At 35.8% G+C, this 13,130-nt stretch overlaps 1 protein-coding gene across 1 annotated transcript in view; it reads right to left on the bottom strand.

Annotated features, from left to right (window-relative positions):
* The window catches only part of grin2cb (glutamate receptor, ionotropic, N-methyl D-aspartate 2Cb), a 47,927-nt gene that overhangs the window by 7,162 nt on the left and 27,635 nt on the right, over positions 1-13,130 (bottom strand). Inside the window, exons 5-9 of the mRNA XM_051915468.1 lie at positions 10,549-10,760; positions 3,787-3,955; positions 1,875-2,028; positions 1,414-1,539; positions 611-840 (exon numbers count right to left, since the gene is read on the bottom strand). Of these exons, the coding sequence (XP_051771428.1) occupies positions 611-840; positions 1,414-1,539; positions 1,875-2,028; positions 3,787-3,955; positions 10,549-10,760 (891 nt within the window). The remainder of the gene's footprint in view (positions 1-610; positions 841-1,413; positions 1,540-1,874; positions 2,029-3,786; positions 3,956-10,548; positions 10,761-13,130) is intronic.

Raw genomic sequence — 13,130 nt, forward strand, 5'->3', positions numbered from 1 at the left:
GGGACACAGAAGTGTATATTCTTTAATGCTACTATATTATGTTGCTGCTAGCATATATTAGCATTGCTCCAAGCTCTTGTGTTGTTTTTTAAATCTATGAAAGATTAATCTGTTTTTGTTCTTTCCTAAGGTCCAATTAATTTCTCATTTGCATAATTTTATGGATTTCTGTCACTTATAGTGTTTTCTTATAAAAAATAATGAACAAAAATATTAGTAATCATGAGATTGCCTTTGAGACATGAGTGTCAGTGAACTTTGAAAGGTGCTAGTTTATTGAAATTTAAATTTAACTTTTGTCGTGATGCTGAATTTTCTTCATTCATTGATGGGAACAAATTGCCTGGCCTCTGAAAAATGTAAGAAATTACCTAGCCGCTGAAAAAAAAAGTTGACAGATCTTCACAGTATGATATTTCAGGTTTAATTTTAACATTTTCTTGAATACTTAACGAAATGTGCATATCAGGTGTGACCTTTCATTTCAGCTTTCTCCCAGAACTCATTTTGTTTCTGCAATATTTGCTCTTACACAAAGAAAAACACATCAAAAGGTATCTAAATACAGCACCACTGTCATACAGCTCATTTACAATTACATACAACTCACCTTTTTGTCACTAAGTCCAGACACGGTGTCAATATACTGCTCTTGGATCATGAAGGCAGCTAAATTGGCTGTGTAGCTGGCGAGGAAGATGACAGCAAAGAAAGCCCAAACCAGGACCATAATTTTGCTGGTTGTGCCTTTGGGGTTTTCAATAGGAACAGAGTTGTTGAAGACGATTCCCCACAGGAGCCAGACAGACTTCCCAATGGTGAAGGTTGGACCCCCAGGGGCTATAAACGAGATACATTTATAGTATGTACAAAATAAATAAAATAGAAGAAATTAAAATAGAAAACAGTCATTTTAAATATTTGAATTGTAAAAATATTTCAAAATATTAGTGTTGTACTGCAAGGTATGCAGCATGGGTGGCATAAGAGTCTTCATGCAGAAACGTTTGAACATTAGTGTGTATATATATTTAAATTACTTAATTATTTCTATAAAACACACATGTACATCCTATATAACAGATGTTCTATTAGCCACTTTGATTGAATTAATCACAGATCAGTCTACATGGGCAAAGAAATTCTTTCCTAGTTCCACCTTGACATCAGTTCTTAATGTGGTTCTTGTGTCTCACACACAGCCACAGAAAAGCCAAGCAATCAATCAAAGTCAAATTAGCAAAGCGACAAACGTTAATTAAACCTCAGAAAAATGACCTTTTACACTAGGAGACAAGTACACACCCTGTCAGCTCGGTTTATGTGGATTGATTAGGCTGCTTCCACAACTATTCTTCCTCTCCTAGCTTTGTGGCTGATAGAGAAAAGACTGATAGAAAAACCAAGGCTGACCTTTGGCACTAACAAGGCTCCGGTTGTACCCAACAGGGCTGAAGTACTCAAAGACGAACACGGTGACTGCCACAACAGTCAGGCACATTACGAACATCATAACCCACACGGCTGGACTGTAAGGCTCTGCAAGACAGAGAGTAAGACCAAAAATCAGCTGATTATCTGATTAAGATCTTGAACATAACTACTTAGTGTTTTTGTTTGTGATGTAAATGCTGTGCAATTAGCATAAATAATGAACAAATGAATGTTTAGCAGAGTCAAAATGCCTTTGTTTGTGTGCAGAGCTGGTGATTTAGTAGAAAATGTTTGTCCTGTCTAGGATTTATTCTCGATTTAATCCAACAAAGGCATACAATTTTAATCTAATCACATTCTAGTCAAAACCACCTGCACGCATCTCTTATAGATTTTGTGAGGGTGTCCTTGGAAATGGAGGGATAATGATGACTTCTCACCCAGGAAGGCAGAAGGTGAGACTGTTCCATTGCTTCTGGCCACCATAACACTAATCCCAGTCTCCACAAATGGCACTGAAAAGTCAACAATCTCTGACCGCTCCTCATTGATGGTAAGAGAGCCAATTGCCATATCTGCACGCTTGTAGAAGACCTTGAACAAGAAGAAAGTGAGTGAAAACTTTAGAGCAGTCATCAGAGGCATAGCAAAATAATGAAGGCCCTAGTGAACCATGAGACGGGACCTGCCCACAAATGGTGATGTCATGCAATTTCAGGGTGAACATTCAAAATTATGTTTTACGCTCAATAAACAACTTACTTATAGGTCATAAAGAAAGTAATTTCTATAAATATGCATGTTTGTAGCATGATTACAATCCCTGACATACTATATGCCATGTTGACGTTGTCTTGTAATCTACACCTTCCTTGACAAATTCCCGCCATTTACAATTATAACCATTCTACCGTGGCCTTGTGGGATAGTAAAGTGTCCATTGGATGTGCGCTTAAGAATCTCTGCAGAAAGAGTAGGTTATATGGGTATTTTTTCATACTGTGTATTCATACTTACTACTTATTTGACATACAGTACTGCTTTTCACATACTATATCCAAGAGAATTAGATATATTTCTGTCATTAATTACTCATCCTCATGTCGTTCCAAACCCATAAGACCTTCGTTCATCTTCGGAACACAAATTAAGATATTTTTGATGAAATCTGTGAGCTTTTTGGCCTCCGATAGACTGCAATGTTATTGCCACTTTCAAGGCCCAGAAGGGTAGTAAAGACATCGTTAAAATAGTCCATGTGACTACATGGTTCAACCTTAATGTTATGAAGCGACGAGAATACATTTTGTGCGCAAAAAACAAACAATAATAGCGACTTTATTCAACAATTTCTTCTCTTCCATGTCAGTCTCCTACACTGTTCATGTAGTAAACACAGTGCAGCGCTTCCGGGTTCTACGTCAGAACGCTGTACACGTGAGCAGTACGTTGCAGTCTATCGGAGGTCAGAAAGCTCTCGGATTTCATTAAAAATATCTTTATTTGTGTTCCGAAGATGAACAAATGTCTTACGGGTTTGGAACGACATGAGGGTGAGTAATTAATGACAGAATTTTCATTTTTGGGTGAACTAACACTTTAAGACTGTGGCTATTATTAGCCTCTGGTTTGCAGATTCCAATTTCTTCAAGGATCGGAAATGGACATGAACCACTAGGTCTGTCATTACACAGCTTCGCAAATTGTTAACGTCGCAAATCATTGTTGACAGATTTGTTTTGCCGTCACCCGCAATCAGGCTCATGAATGAAAATTCCTTATATCACACTCATGTCAGCCCGGAATATCTGTCTTGCTATTATATAATAATTATTTATCTCATTTAATGATCTATTTCTCTCACAGTGTGAGAAAAGCATTTAAGCCTTGTATGTGGAGCGAGGGTTTGCTATCTTTAAACTCATCAGCGTGTGAGCAGATGCAGGTTATGAAAACCGATGAAGTGATCAGCAGCTGTGGAAGACACTAAACCACCGGATTAAGTGACACTACACGCAGCAGGAGGTCACAGGATGGAATGTGTCGCTTTTAAAGCCAGTTATGCTCCATGAATGCTCTTAACAACTTTAGCTGCAATATTTGGAGGTTTATGGAGATATGTTAAATACAGAAAGAAAACAGGGTGTGAGTAATGTTAGGAAAAAACGCGTTGACACTGTCATAGGAAGCTGATTTATTTTTTGTATCACGCTGTAAGCTGTTTTATTTTTATATTCTCAGATGTTAATTTAGCTCATTTCCCATGAGCTCTGAACTGTTGACATGTTTGAAGTGTGAGTGCGTTTATGTGAGAAAGAGAGAGAGAGACAGAGAAAATGTGCCATTTCATACCTCTCCAATCATCCCATTCCAGACGCCACGGACCATCTTGCCATGTTTCCCATTGGTTACCAGATAAAGGTCATATGAAAACTTGATGGTGCGTGAGAGCTTCTTTAGGATGTCTATGCAGAAGCCTTTGCAGCAGAGTTTGGTGTAAGGCTCATTGTGACCGGTTACACTGCACATAAAAAAATATATGAAACATTTAGTTTAACAAGTAATAGTTCACCCCAAAATGAAAAATTGTTCCAAGCAACTTGTATGCTACATTTCAAGCATCCTGAAGCCAAATGATAGCTTTATGTGAGAATTTGTGTAAAAAATTGTTCATCATATATCATATGGACCACTTTTATGTTACAACTAGGGTGGTTTTGTGTCCTATTTGAAGCTTGAATGCTGTTTATTGTAAATACATGGAAAACAGTCATCAAAATATCTGCAGAAGAAAATCATATAGGTATAAATAATGGCAGAACTTTATGTTGGGTAACTAAATTTCTTTTAACCCATTTAGGAACCATAGTTAAAAAGATTAAGATTTACATGCTCCCATTGAACATTTGATGAAGAGGATCAAAGCGCATGGTTCTAGGGCAAAACATATGGTGTGACACACATCTGAAAGAAAGATTACTGACAGAAAGACTAATTAATTATAACTGGAATAATATAGACATGAATATGGAGAGAGAAAATGATCTGTGTTGCCATAAATGATTATGAAGAAGAAGACTTCATCTACAGTAGTGGCCAAAAGTGATGTCCGGAGGGGATATTTGTTTTTAATGACCCAACAAGTTTGATTAAACCGTCAAAATAAGAGGAAAATATTTTATATTTTTCCATAAAAGATTATGAAGAAGAAGACTTCATCTACAGTAGTGGCTAAAAGTGATGTCCGGAGGGGATATTTGTTTTTAATGACCCAACAAGTTTGATTAAACCATCAAAATAAGAGGAAAATATTTAATATTTTTCAAATATGATGGAAGAACAAAACACTAAACTTGGTTAAGGTATTTATTTGATACAAATATTTGGAAAAAAGGCGGTAACAATTTATTTTAGGGTCTTTTAACTAGTTGCTTATTAGCATGCATATTACTAGAATATTGACTATTTATTAGTACTTATTAAGCACATATTAATGCCTTATTCTGCATGACCTTATTCTACATTCTTAATCCTACCCAATACCTAAACTTAACAACTACCTTACTAACTATTAAGAAGCAGTAAATTAGGAGTTTATTGAGGGAAAAGTTGTAGTTAATAGTTTATATGTGTTCCCTATACTAAAGTGTTACCAAACATACACCGCTGACTACAACATAGTCAGTTATTAATACTTCATTGGTTCTCTCTTGTTTTTGTGCATTCATAATTTCTTTGTATGACCGCCAGGTCAAAAACGATGTCCGCACAATTTGCCGTTATCACAAATAAAAACAATGACTCCAAACACAACTATGCTTTTAAAATTTTTAATAATATCTGAATACAAATTTTCCTAGGCAGGACATCACTTTTAGCCACTACTAGTACGTCTGAGGGCTTTTCATTCTTATTGACCTGAAAAGAACAATAAATAGCCTATATAATAAGTTTACTCATATCAATAACCACATATAAGTAGATAAACACAGACTCAAAAAGCAAAATAAACACTGCTCTCTTCAGCAAACTGCTGCGATTTAAAAACCCAGAGCCCAGAATCTATAGACACGCACTGCTTGGTTGTGAGCATTCACAATAAAATGTTTGGAAAAAGGCGATGGCCTCCATTAACCATTAGATGCTGGAGGCACTGAGCAGAGAAACTCTGAGAGCAATAATGATACATCACCTCTAACCTCCCCCAGACCTCCTGCGTAATGAGCTGTACGGGGAGTGGACGTGGGGCGGAGGGCCGGCAATGCAGGGTGTGCGGCACTGGCAGCAACCATAACAAAGAAAGACAAATGAAGTGTTTGGAAGGATGAGAGTCTCCCTCTGCAAGCGATCTGGACATAACATAAACAAGCCTGTCTCTTTTCTAGCCTGTCTCACCACCTGCAAACGAAGCTGGCGGTTTGGGTTAAGTGGCCTGTGTATTGAGGATGAGATGTTTAATCAGTCAAACACACACACACACACACACACACACACAGCACAAGGGACAGACGGACAAAGTGCATCAGTTTTCTGGTATAATGGACACAGATACACTTGCTGTCTAGGGAGTGCCAATCAATTATTTCTCCTTTAAACAAAGTTAATTACAGTACATTGAGTCGTATGGATCTTTGTTATCATTGGCGTACAGTCAGATATTGTGAAACAGCTGAATGAGAGATGTACAGTGGCTTGACCTATCTATTGCAGAAATGGGTGTAGCACATCGATCTGGTTGTAGTAGACTAATGCATTTTATATCCAAATACAGCACCGCATTAGTGCCACAGTCTGCTGACCTTGATATGCATGGCATCATAAATGCCAGTGACCGCAGTGGATGCTCTGGTGCTGCTGACCTTTAGAAAGAGTATACCATATATAGGGGACGCCTAGATCACACTACCAAGTTTGGGTTCTGTAAGATTTTTTAATGTTTCTGAAATAAGTCTCTTATGCTCACCAAGGCAGTTTTTTTTTTTTTTTTTTTTTTTTTTTTAAATACAGAAAAAAATTAAATATTATTACAATTTAAAATCATTGTTTTCTATTTTAATATATTTTTAAATGTAATTTATTCCTGTGATGGCAAAGCTGAATTTTCAGCAGCCATTACTCCAGTCTTCAGTGTCACATGATCATCATTCAATATGCTGATTTGGTGTTCAAGAAAAATTCTTATTATCAATTCTTATTATCGTGCTGTTTAATATTTTTATGGAAATGTTATAATTTTTTCTGAATTCTCTGATGAATATAAAGTTCAAAAGAACAAAATTTATTTTTGTCACAATATAAAAGTCTTTACTTTTGATAAATTTAATGTGTCCTTGAATAAAAGTATTAATTTCTTTAAAAAAAACCTTACTGACCTCAAACTTTTTAACAGTAGTATACTGTATATATGTATATATGTATATTATTCTACATTTAAATGTAGAAATAAATTATATTTACAGTTTATATTTAAATATTAAAACAATTATGTAGTTCATGAAATAACAAAAATGAAGGCAACATTAAACTATTGATTTTGCCACCAGATTAATACATAAAACAACAACATGTGGGACAATATTAAATAGCTACTCTCCGCCCTAAGTCCACTCCCCATACAGCTCATGTCTTAATGTATAGAAGTGATACATTAGGACAAAATTATGTCAATAAATTTATGTTTAAGGAGAAAATTTTTTTACAAAAATGATTTAACTGTTTGAAACCAATTTCCAAAGCCAGTTCTGGAGAAAACATGTGTTTGTGTAATTGAACTTTTGACTCAAAACCTCATAAAGTGTTTGTGACAACAAACCCCAGTCTTCCCAACCATAATTTGGTATACACTTACTTTATGCCAAACCCTAAATAATGGTTTTACAATTTGTATGAATGACTAATTAACATATGTAAAACACATGCATAGACAAGAATTGGGAATCAGTGTATAATAAATCCATAAATTCACTCAAACATGAAATGCCCATTGTTACCCGCAGGCCCAATTAAAAGCAGTTGTCACACTTTCCAGAACTTTCTGAACATGGGTGCCAATTAGCATGAAGGTGTGTGATGGGCCCAGAGCAGAACGTCACCATTACGGTTATTGATCATTGTTTCCCCTTCAGCCATCACACGCTCCCCAAGGGGTGATTACTCTGCTTTATGATTTATTTACACTCTCTTCCCTCAGCATGGAGCCATAATGAGCCTGTCATCTCTCTCTCTCTCTCTCTCTTTTGGTATGACACACTCCTCACTCAGCATGTGTTACCTCCAGAGCTACACAATTCACTGAACCTGCTTTCATTCACCTGGGGGAATCAAAGACAAAAACTTTTGGAATTACACTATTTTATTGTTCACGTCTAGGAATTCCAACGACAGAGGAAAGCAAATTACTGTGATCAAGGAGTCACAGATTTTAAATTGCAAGTTTATGCCTAGGGCAAGGAGGGTTGAGGGATTAATTGCTGGAATGAGCAAAACAATTCCTAATAATAGGTTTGGGGTCTTCAATCCAATGAGCTTCTGTTTAAATCATTAAGCCCTCTGGTAAATGAAGACTTGATGGCATTTAACGGGAGCACTAAAATTTAGTAGCCGAGTTTGGGAGCCTCCAAGGTGCTTAAATTGTGTCTCATTTTCATTTTCAGAAAGACAAAAAAAAATCCTAGTAAGTTTTTTTTTTAAAGGATTATTCCACTTTCAAATAAAAATTTCCTGATAATTTACTCACCCCCATGTCATCCAAGATGTCCATATCCTTCTTTTTTGAGTCGAAAAGAAATTAAGGTTTTTGATGAAAACATTCCAGGATTATTCTCCTTATAGTGGACTTCAATTGGCCCCAAACGGTTGAAGGTCAAAATTACAGTTTCAGTGCAGCTTCAAAGGGCTTTAAACGATACCAAACGAGAAATAAGGGTCTTATCTGGCGAAACAATCGGTCATTTTCTAAAAAAAAATTAAAAATTATATACGTTTTAACCATAGACACTCGTCTTGAACTAGCTCTCTTCTTCTTCTTCTCTATTAGAATTATGGCAGTGTAGACGCTACACGCTGCTAAGTGTATTACTGCCCTCCACAGGTCAAAGTTTGAACTAAATTGTCATATACAATATGCTAGTGCAAGTATATAACAATTTGTTCAAACTTTGACCTGTGGAGGGCAGTAATACACTTAGCAGCGTCTACACTGCTGGAATTATAATAGAGAAATAGAAGAAGAGAGCTAGTTCAAGATGAGCGTTTATGGTTAAAACGTATATTATTATTTTATTTTATTTTTTTTTAAATGACTGATCGTTTCACTAGATAAGACCCTTATTCCTCGTCTGGTATCGTTTAAAGCCCTTTAAAGCTGCACTGAAACTGTAATTTTGACCTTCAACCGTTTGGGGCCAATTGAAGTCCACTATAAAGAGAATAATCCTGGAATGTTTTCATCAAAAACCTTCATTTCTTTTCGACTGAAGAAAGAAGGACATTGACATCTTGGATGACATGGGGGTGAGTAAATTATCAGGAAATTTTTATTTGAAAGTGGACTGATGCTTTAACAGTCTTTTGCTATAAGGTGATGTTTTCATTAAAGAGGTAAAGTACATAGCTGCTAAACAAGACTCAATCAGTTTTATTTATGGCCAACACATGTAACTAAGCCAGTGTCAACTTGTTACTAAATGTATGTTGGATCTCATATAAGACAAAAAAAAAAAAAAAAAAAAAAAATATATATATATATATATACACACACATACGTACATACATATCATTATCTATATATTACATTATTTCTACACAAAATATTCTTGCATTCAAGGGTCTATGACAAATCACTCAAATTACCTTTTAATTTTAGTACTTTCATCTTATTCCAATCATTTGTTATCTTACGACAGGACTTTGTACAAGAATCTGGGAACACTTCCAAACCCATATGGATTTTATTTATTTATTTATTTTTTAGGCAAAAGGAAAACATCGGTTCTAACCTTGCTGCAAAATATCAAAAAAACACACTAAAGAAGCCAGTTCAGTCTTCAGATTTCATATGATAGCTTTGTAAGGAAAAGACCTACATTTATTTTGGTATTCTCTAATAATCTTCACCTCCAGTGAGCTGTTAACTTGAGAACTGCTGCGACCAGTTCATTAAGTCAAAGAGTTGCACTCGAGAATCAGATCAGTAGATCATTCCTCTGAACTTACTGACTCAATGATCCAATCATATTATTTCTCAATGTTTTCATTTTTGAAGTGTAATAGCTGTGATCACAAAGAAATGTTGTTGTATGGATGAGATTAGCATGAAGATTCTAGCACAGAAGTCATACAAATAACCATTTTTTTCTTTTCTTTTTTTATGGGGGTGAACGACCCCTTTAAATAATAGCGTACTCTAATAAGGTTCTGTAATTAGCTGCATTTTGAACTCTCTACAAGCTCACAGATGCAACATTCCAATAAGTGTGTAATAGGCTTGCTGGACTGTAACAAGTTGCATATGCTAAGTGACTCTCATGGCATATTGCTAAATGGGGATGTTTGCCAGTTTTGTGTAGGGTTTATTAGACTTTCCTTTTTAATTAGCCGTCTGTTTTTGTTTTGTTTTTTTCTCAGCTTTGCATTCTAATATCAGGAAAAGCTGGCAAATATACAAAACAGTGGTACATACTGTAGGCAGAATGTGGTGGAGATTGTCTTAATATTAAGTGTTAAACATCTCCACCTAAAGTTTAGTAAAACTCTTTCTCGGTTTCAGATGTTCTTGTTTGTGTTTGTACGGTGACTCATTCTAGAAAATGAAAAGGTTGCTGCTGCTGCTTATTTTATAATTATTAATGGGTACCTATTATCCCTGTACTAGGTACAATCCATCCAGTGGACACTCTTTATTGCTCCCCTTAATAAGAGACAATTCATTTTAAAGATCAATGTAATCAAACAGTACGTTTGCATGTGCAGCAGAGAGAGGATGATGTAATGCGGAGACTGTGCTCTTTATGAAATTTTCTAGTTATTGGTCTCATAAACAACCCCATTTGATGAATATCTTCATAAACGACAGCCACAGATGTTGACCTTTTGAAGTCACATTCACAGGTGTACCTTTCAGTCCTGTTGGACTGCCGACGGCACGGCACAGTATTGCGAACACAGGTGCCCGTGGCAGGATCAACACTCTCCACGATGACAAAAGGCCTCTCCTCCAGTGTGGCCACAGTCAGGTGGCGGTTGTCAGACACAGGCTCCAGAAAGCTGCCATAACGGGGCCATACAGGGTAACGCATCTGCAAAATCCCTCCCTCGAAGTTTCCTACCTGTGGAGGGTTTCAGAAGAGGTTTAAATGTGGATTAAACCTTATAAATAGCAAAAAAAAAAAAAAAATAATAATACACGCATACAGACGTTTCTTCATTGACTTATACTGTTCTTTTTTGTTTGTTTTTTTACTGATTTTTATACTAATTATATTTTCTATGCCTTAATCCTGAAGATATCCCTCACATAAATCTTTTGCATCCTTTTTTTTTTTGGAGTATCATTTTATGCATTAGGCTTTTTTTTGGCTCATATAGTATGATATTGGAGAATAAAGTATGGAAGCCCGTTTCTGCCACTAAATAAAAAATAAAAAACAGTAATTGTGACTTTTTATCTCGCATTTGCGAGTTATAAAGTCACAATTCTGAGATATAAGTTCGCAATTGCGTGATATAAAGTCACAATTCTTAGTGCGAGAAAAAAAGTCAGAATTGCGAGAAAAAGTTTCACACAATTGTGAGTTTATATTACAATTGTGAGAAAAAAGTCAGAATTGTAAGAAAAAAGTTTCACACAATTGTGAGTTTATATTACAATTGTGAGAAAAAAGTCAGAATTGCGAGAAAAAAAGTCAGAATTGTGACTTTATATCACACAATTGCGAGTTTATATCTCGCAATCCTGACTTTATAACTCGCAATTGTAAGAAAAAAAGTCAGAATTCTGAGATAAGAAGTCGCAATTACTGTTTTTATTTATTTATTTAGTGGCGGAAACGGGCTTCCATGATAAAGAGCTCATACTCGAGGATGGAAAAAAAATTCTGATAGCTTAAACTGCAAATAAGTCAAATTTTATAACATTATAGCAGACAACTTACATAAAATGCATATAAATATCAGCTGTCATTCTATCTCCCAACAATATGTCTTTATAAGATATTAGTTTCTGATCAAAGCTTTGTAGTTTTTATTGCGGGGGGGCAAAACATATAATGCAATTCAATACAATGATGATTGAGAGATAAACGCTCCTCAAAACTTGATGAATCATATTTGATACTCACATTTTAACATGATTTAAATAAATAAATAAATAAATAAATAATGGCTGGATAATCAAGTAAACCTAAGTTGCTTCAGTCCAGTAAGTGTTCATCTTGAAATATTACTAACAATATAAAAGATATTCTTACGTTTACTTAAAAAAAAAAAACAGTAAAGATTTCACAGTGAAAAGACACATGTACCGCAACCTGAAGGTGGACATTTTTAGAATTATATTGAGAGCCCTTTTACTTGTTAAAAAAGTATAAACTATCAATCAGACGAAACAAGGCATGTAGTAGATTGTGTGGTTTTTCAGCAAAGCTTTGATTATGTTGACAATTTAGAAGCCTTAGAAATTTGCATAAATATTATACAGTAGGCTTTATAGATTTAAGACAATGTTGGTAATTTCAGGTTTTATTTGAACCTTGTAGGGATCTTTGGATAGGCAAAGCCACACACACAAACATTCAAACAAATGACAGGAGTGATAAAGGAAAATGTTCCAAAGTACAATTCATGGTGTCTTCCTCAGGGGTATGTTGTATTTATCATCCGCTGTTCAATACAGTGCATTATTCGTTTGTCGCACCATCGGTGTGATGTATAATCAAATATCCCACAGCTTTCTTGTTATTCTCCTTTATTGCTCTTATTTTTTAGGTTTTTCCTCTGAACTTGAAATGAATTTGTAATAATGGTTAGAATTTATACTACTCCAGTAATGAAGGTGTTGCACAAAGCCGTAAATCTCCCAGGGCTCAGAGGCTCATGGGGAATCTTTACAGAGCTGTTTGTAGACTGTGGAAAAGCCCTATTATCCAGAGAGAGCTCAGCCCACTGGTCCAGCTCAGCTTAAAAGAGACTATGGAGAGTCGGTCTCAGGGCCGCCTCCGCTAAAATTCCCCAAGAATCCATGCGTCACACCTAAATACCAAGGGGGGCGAAGTACGAACCTGCTGTCCATCTCTGTGACCCTTTTTTAAAGTTACATGAGAGAAGAACATTCACTCCTCCATCTAAAAGCTGCAGTCCATTAGCTGGGGTTATTATTACCTGACTGCTTCTTGAATGTGTGACCCCTACAGATTTTGAGCAAACAGCCATTTTTTGTAGGGAAGTATTTTTTGAGAAAAATGTAAAAGAGCTAAATAAGGATGCAGTGTTGCATATCCTTTTAAGGCAAAAGACAGGATAGCTCAGGAAAGTGTTGCCACTAATTGTGCAGCAGCTGTTCCCCAAATGCATCCAAGGCTTTTCAGCTTGGGAATTGTAATCCATGTTTGGTTATGGTATTAGCTGTGAGGGGAAGTGAGCGTGATAAGCCTCGGCAACAGGGATTTATTGAAGAATCATTCATAAACTTCAGCAGAACA

This window comes from Ctenopharyngodon idella, chromosome 12, assembly GCF_019924925.1.
Source record: "Ctenopharyngodon idella isolate HZGC_01 chromosome 12, HZGC01, whole genome shotgun sequence".
Taxonomy (NCBI): domain Eukaryota; kingdom Metazoa; phylum Chordata; class Actinopteri; order Cypriniformes; family Xenocyprididae; genus Ctenopharyngodon; species Ctenopharyngodon idella.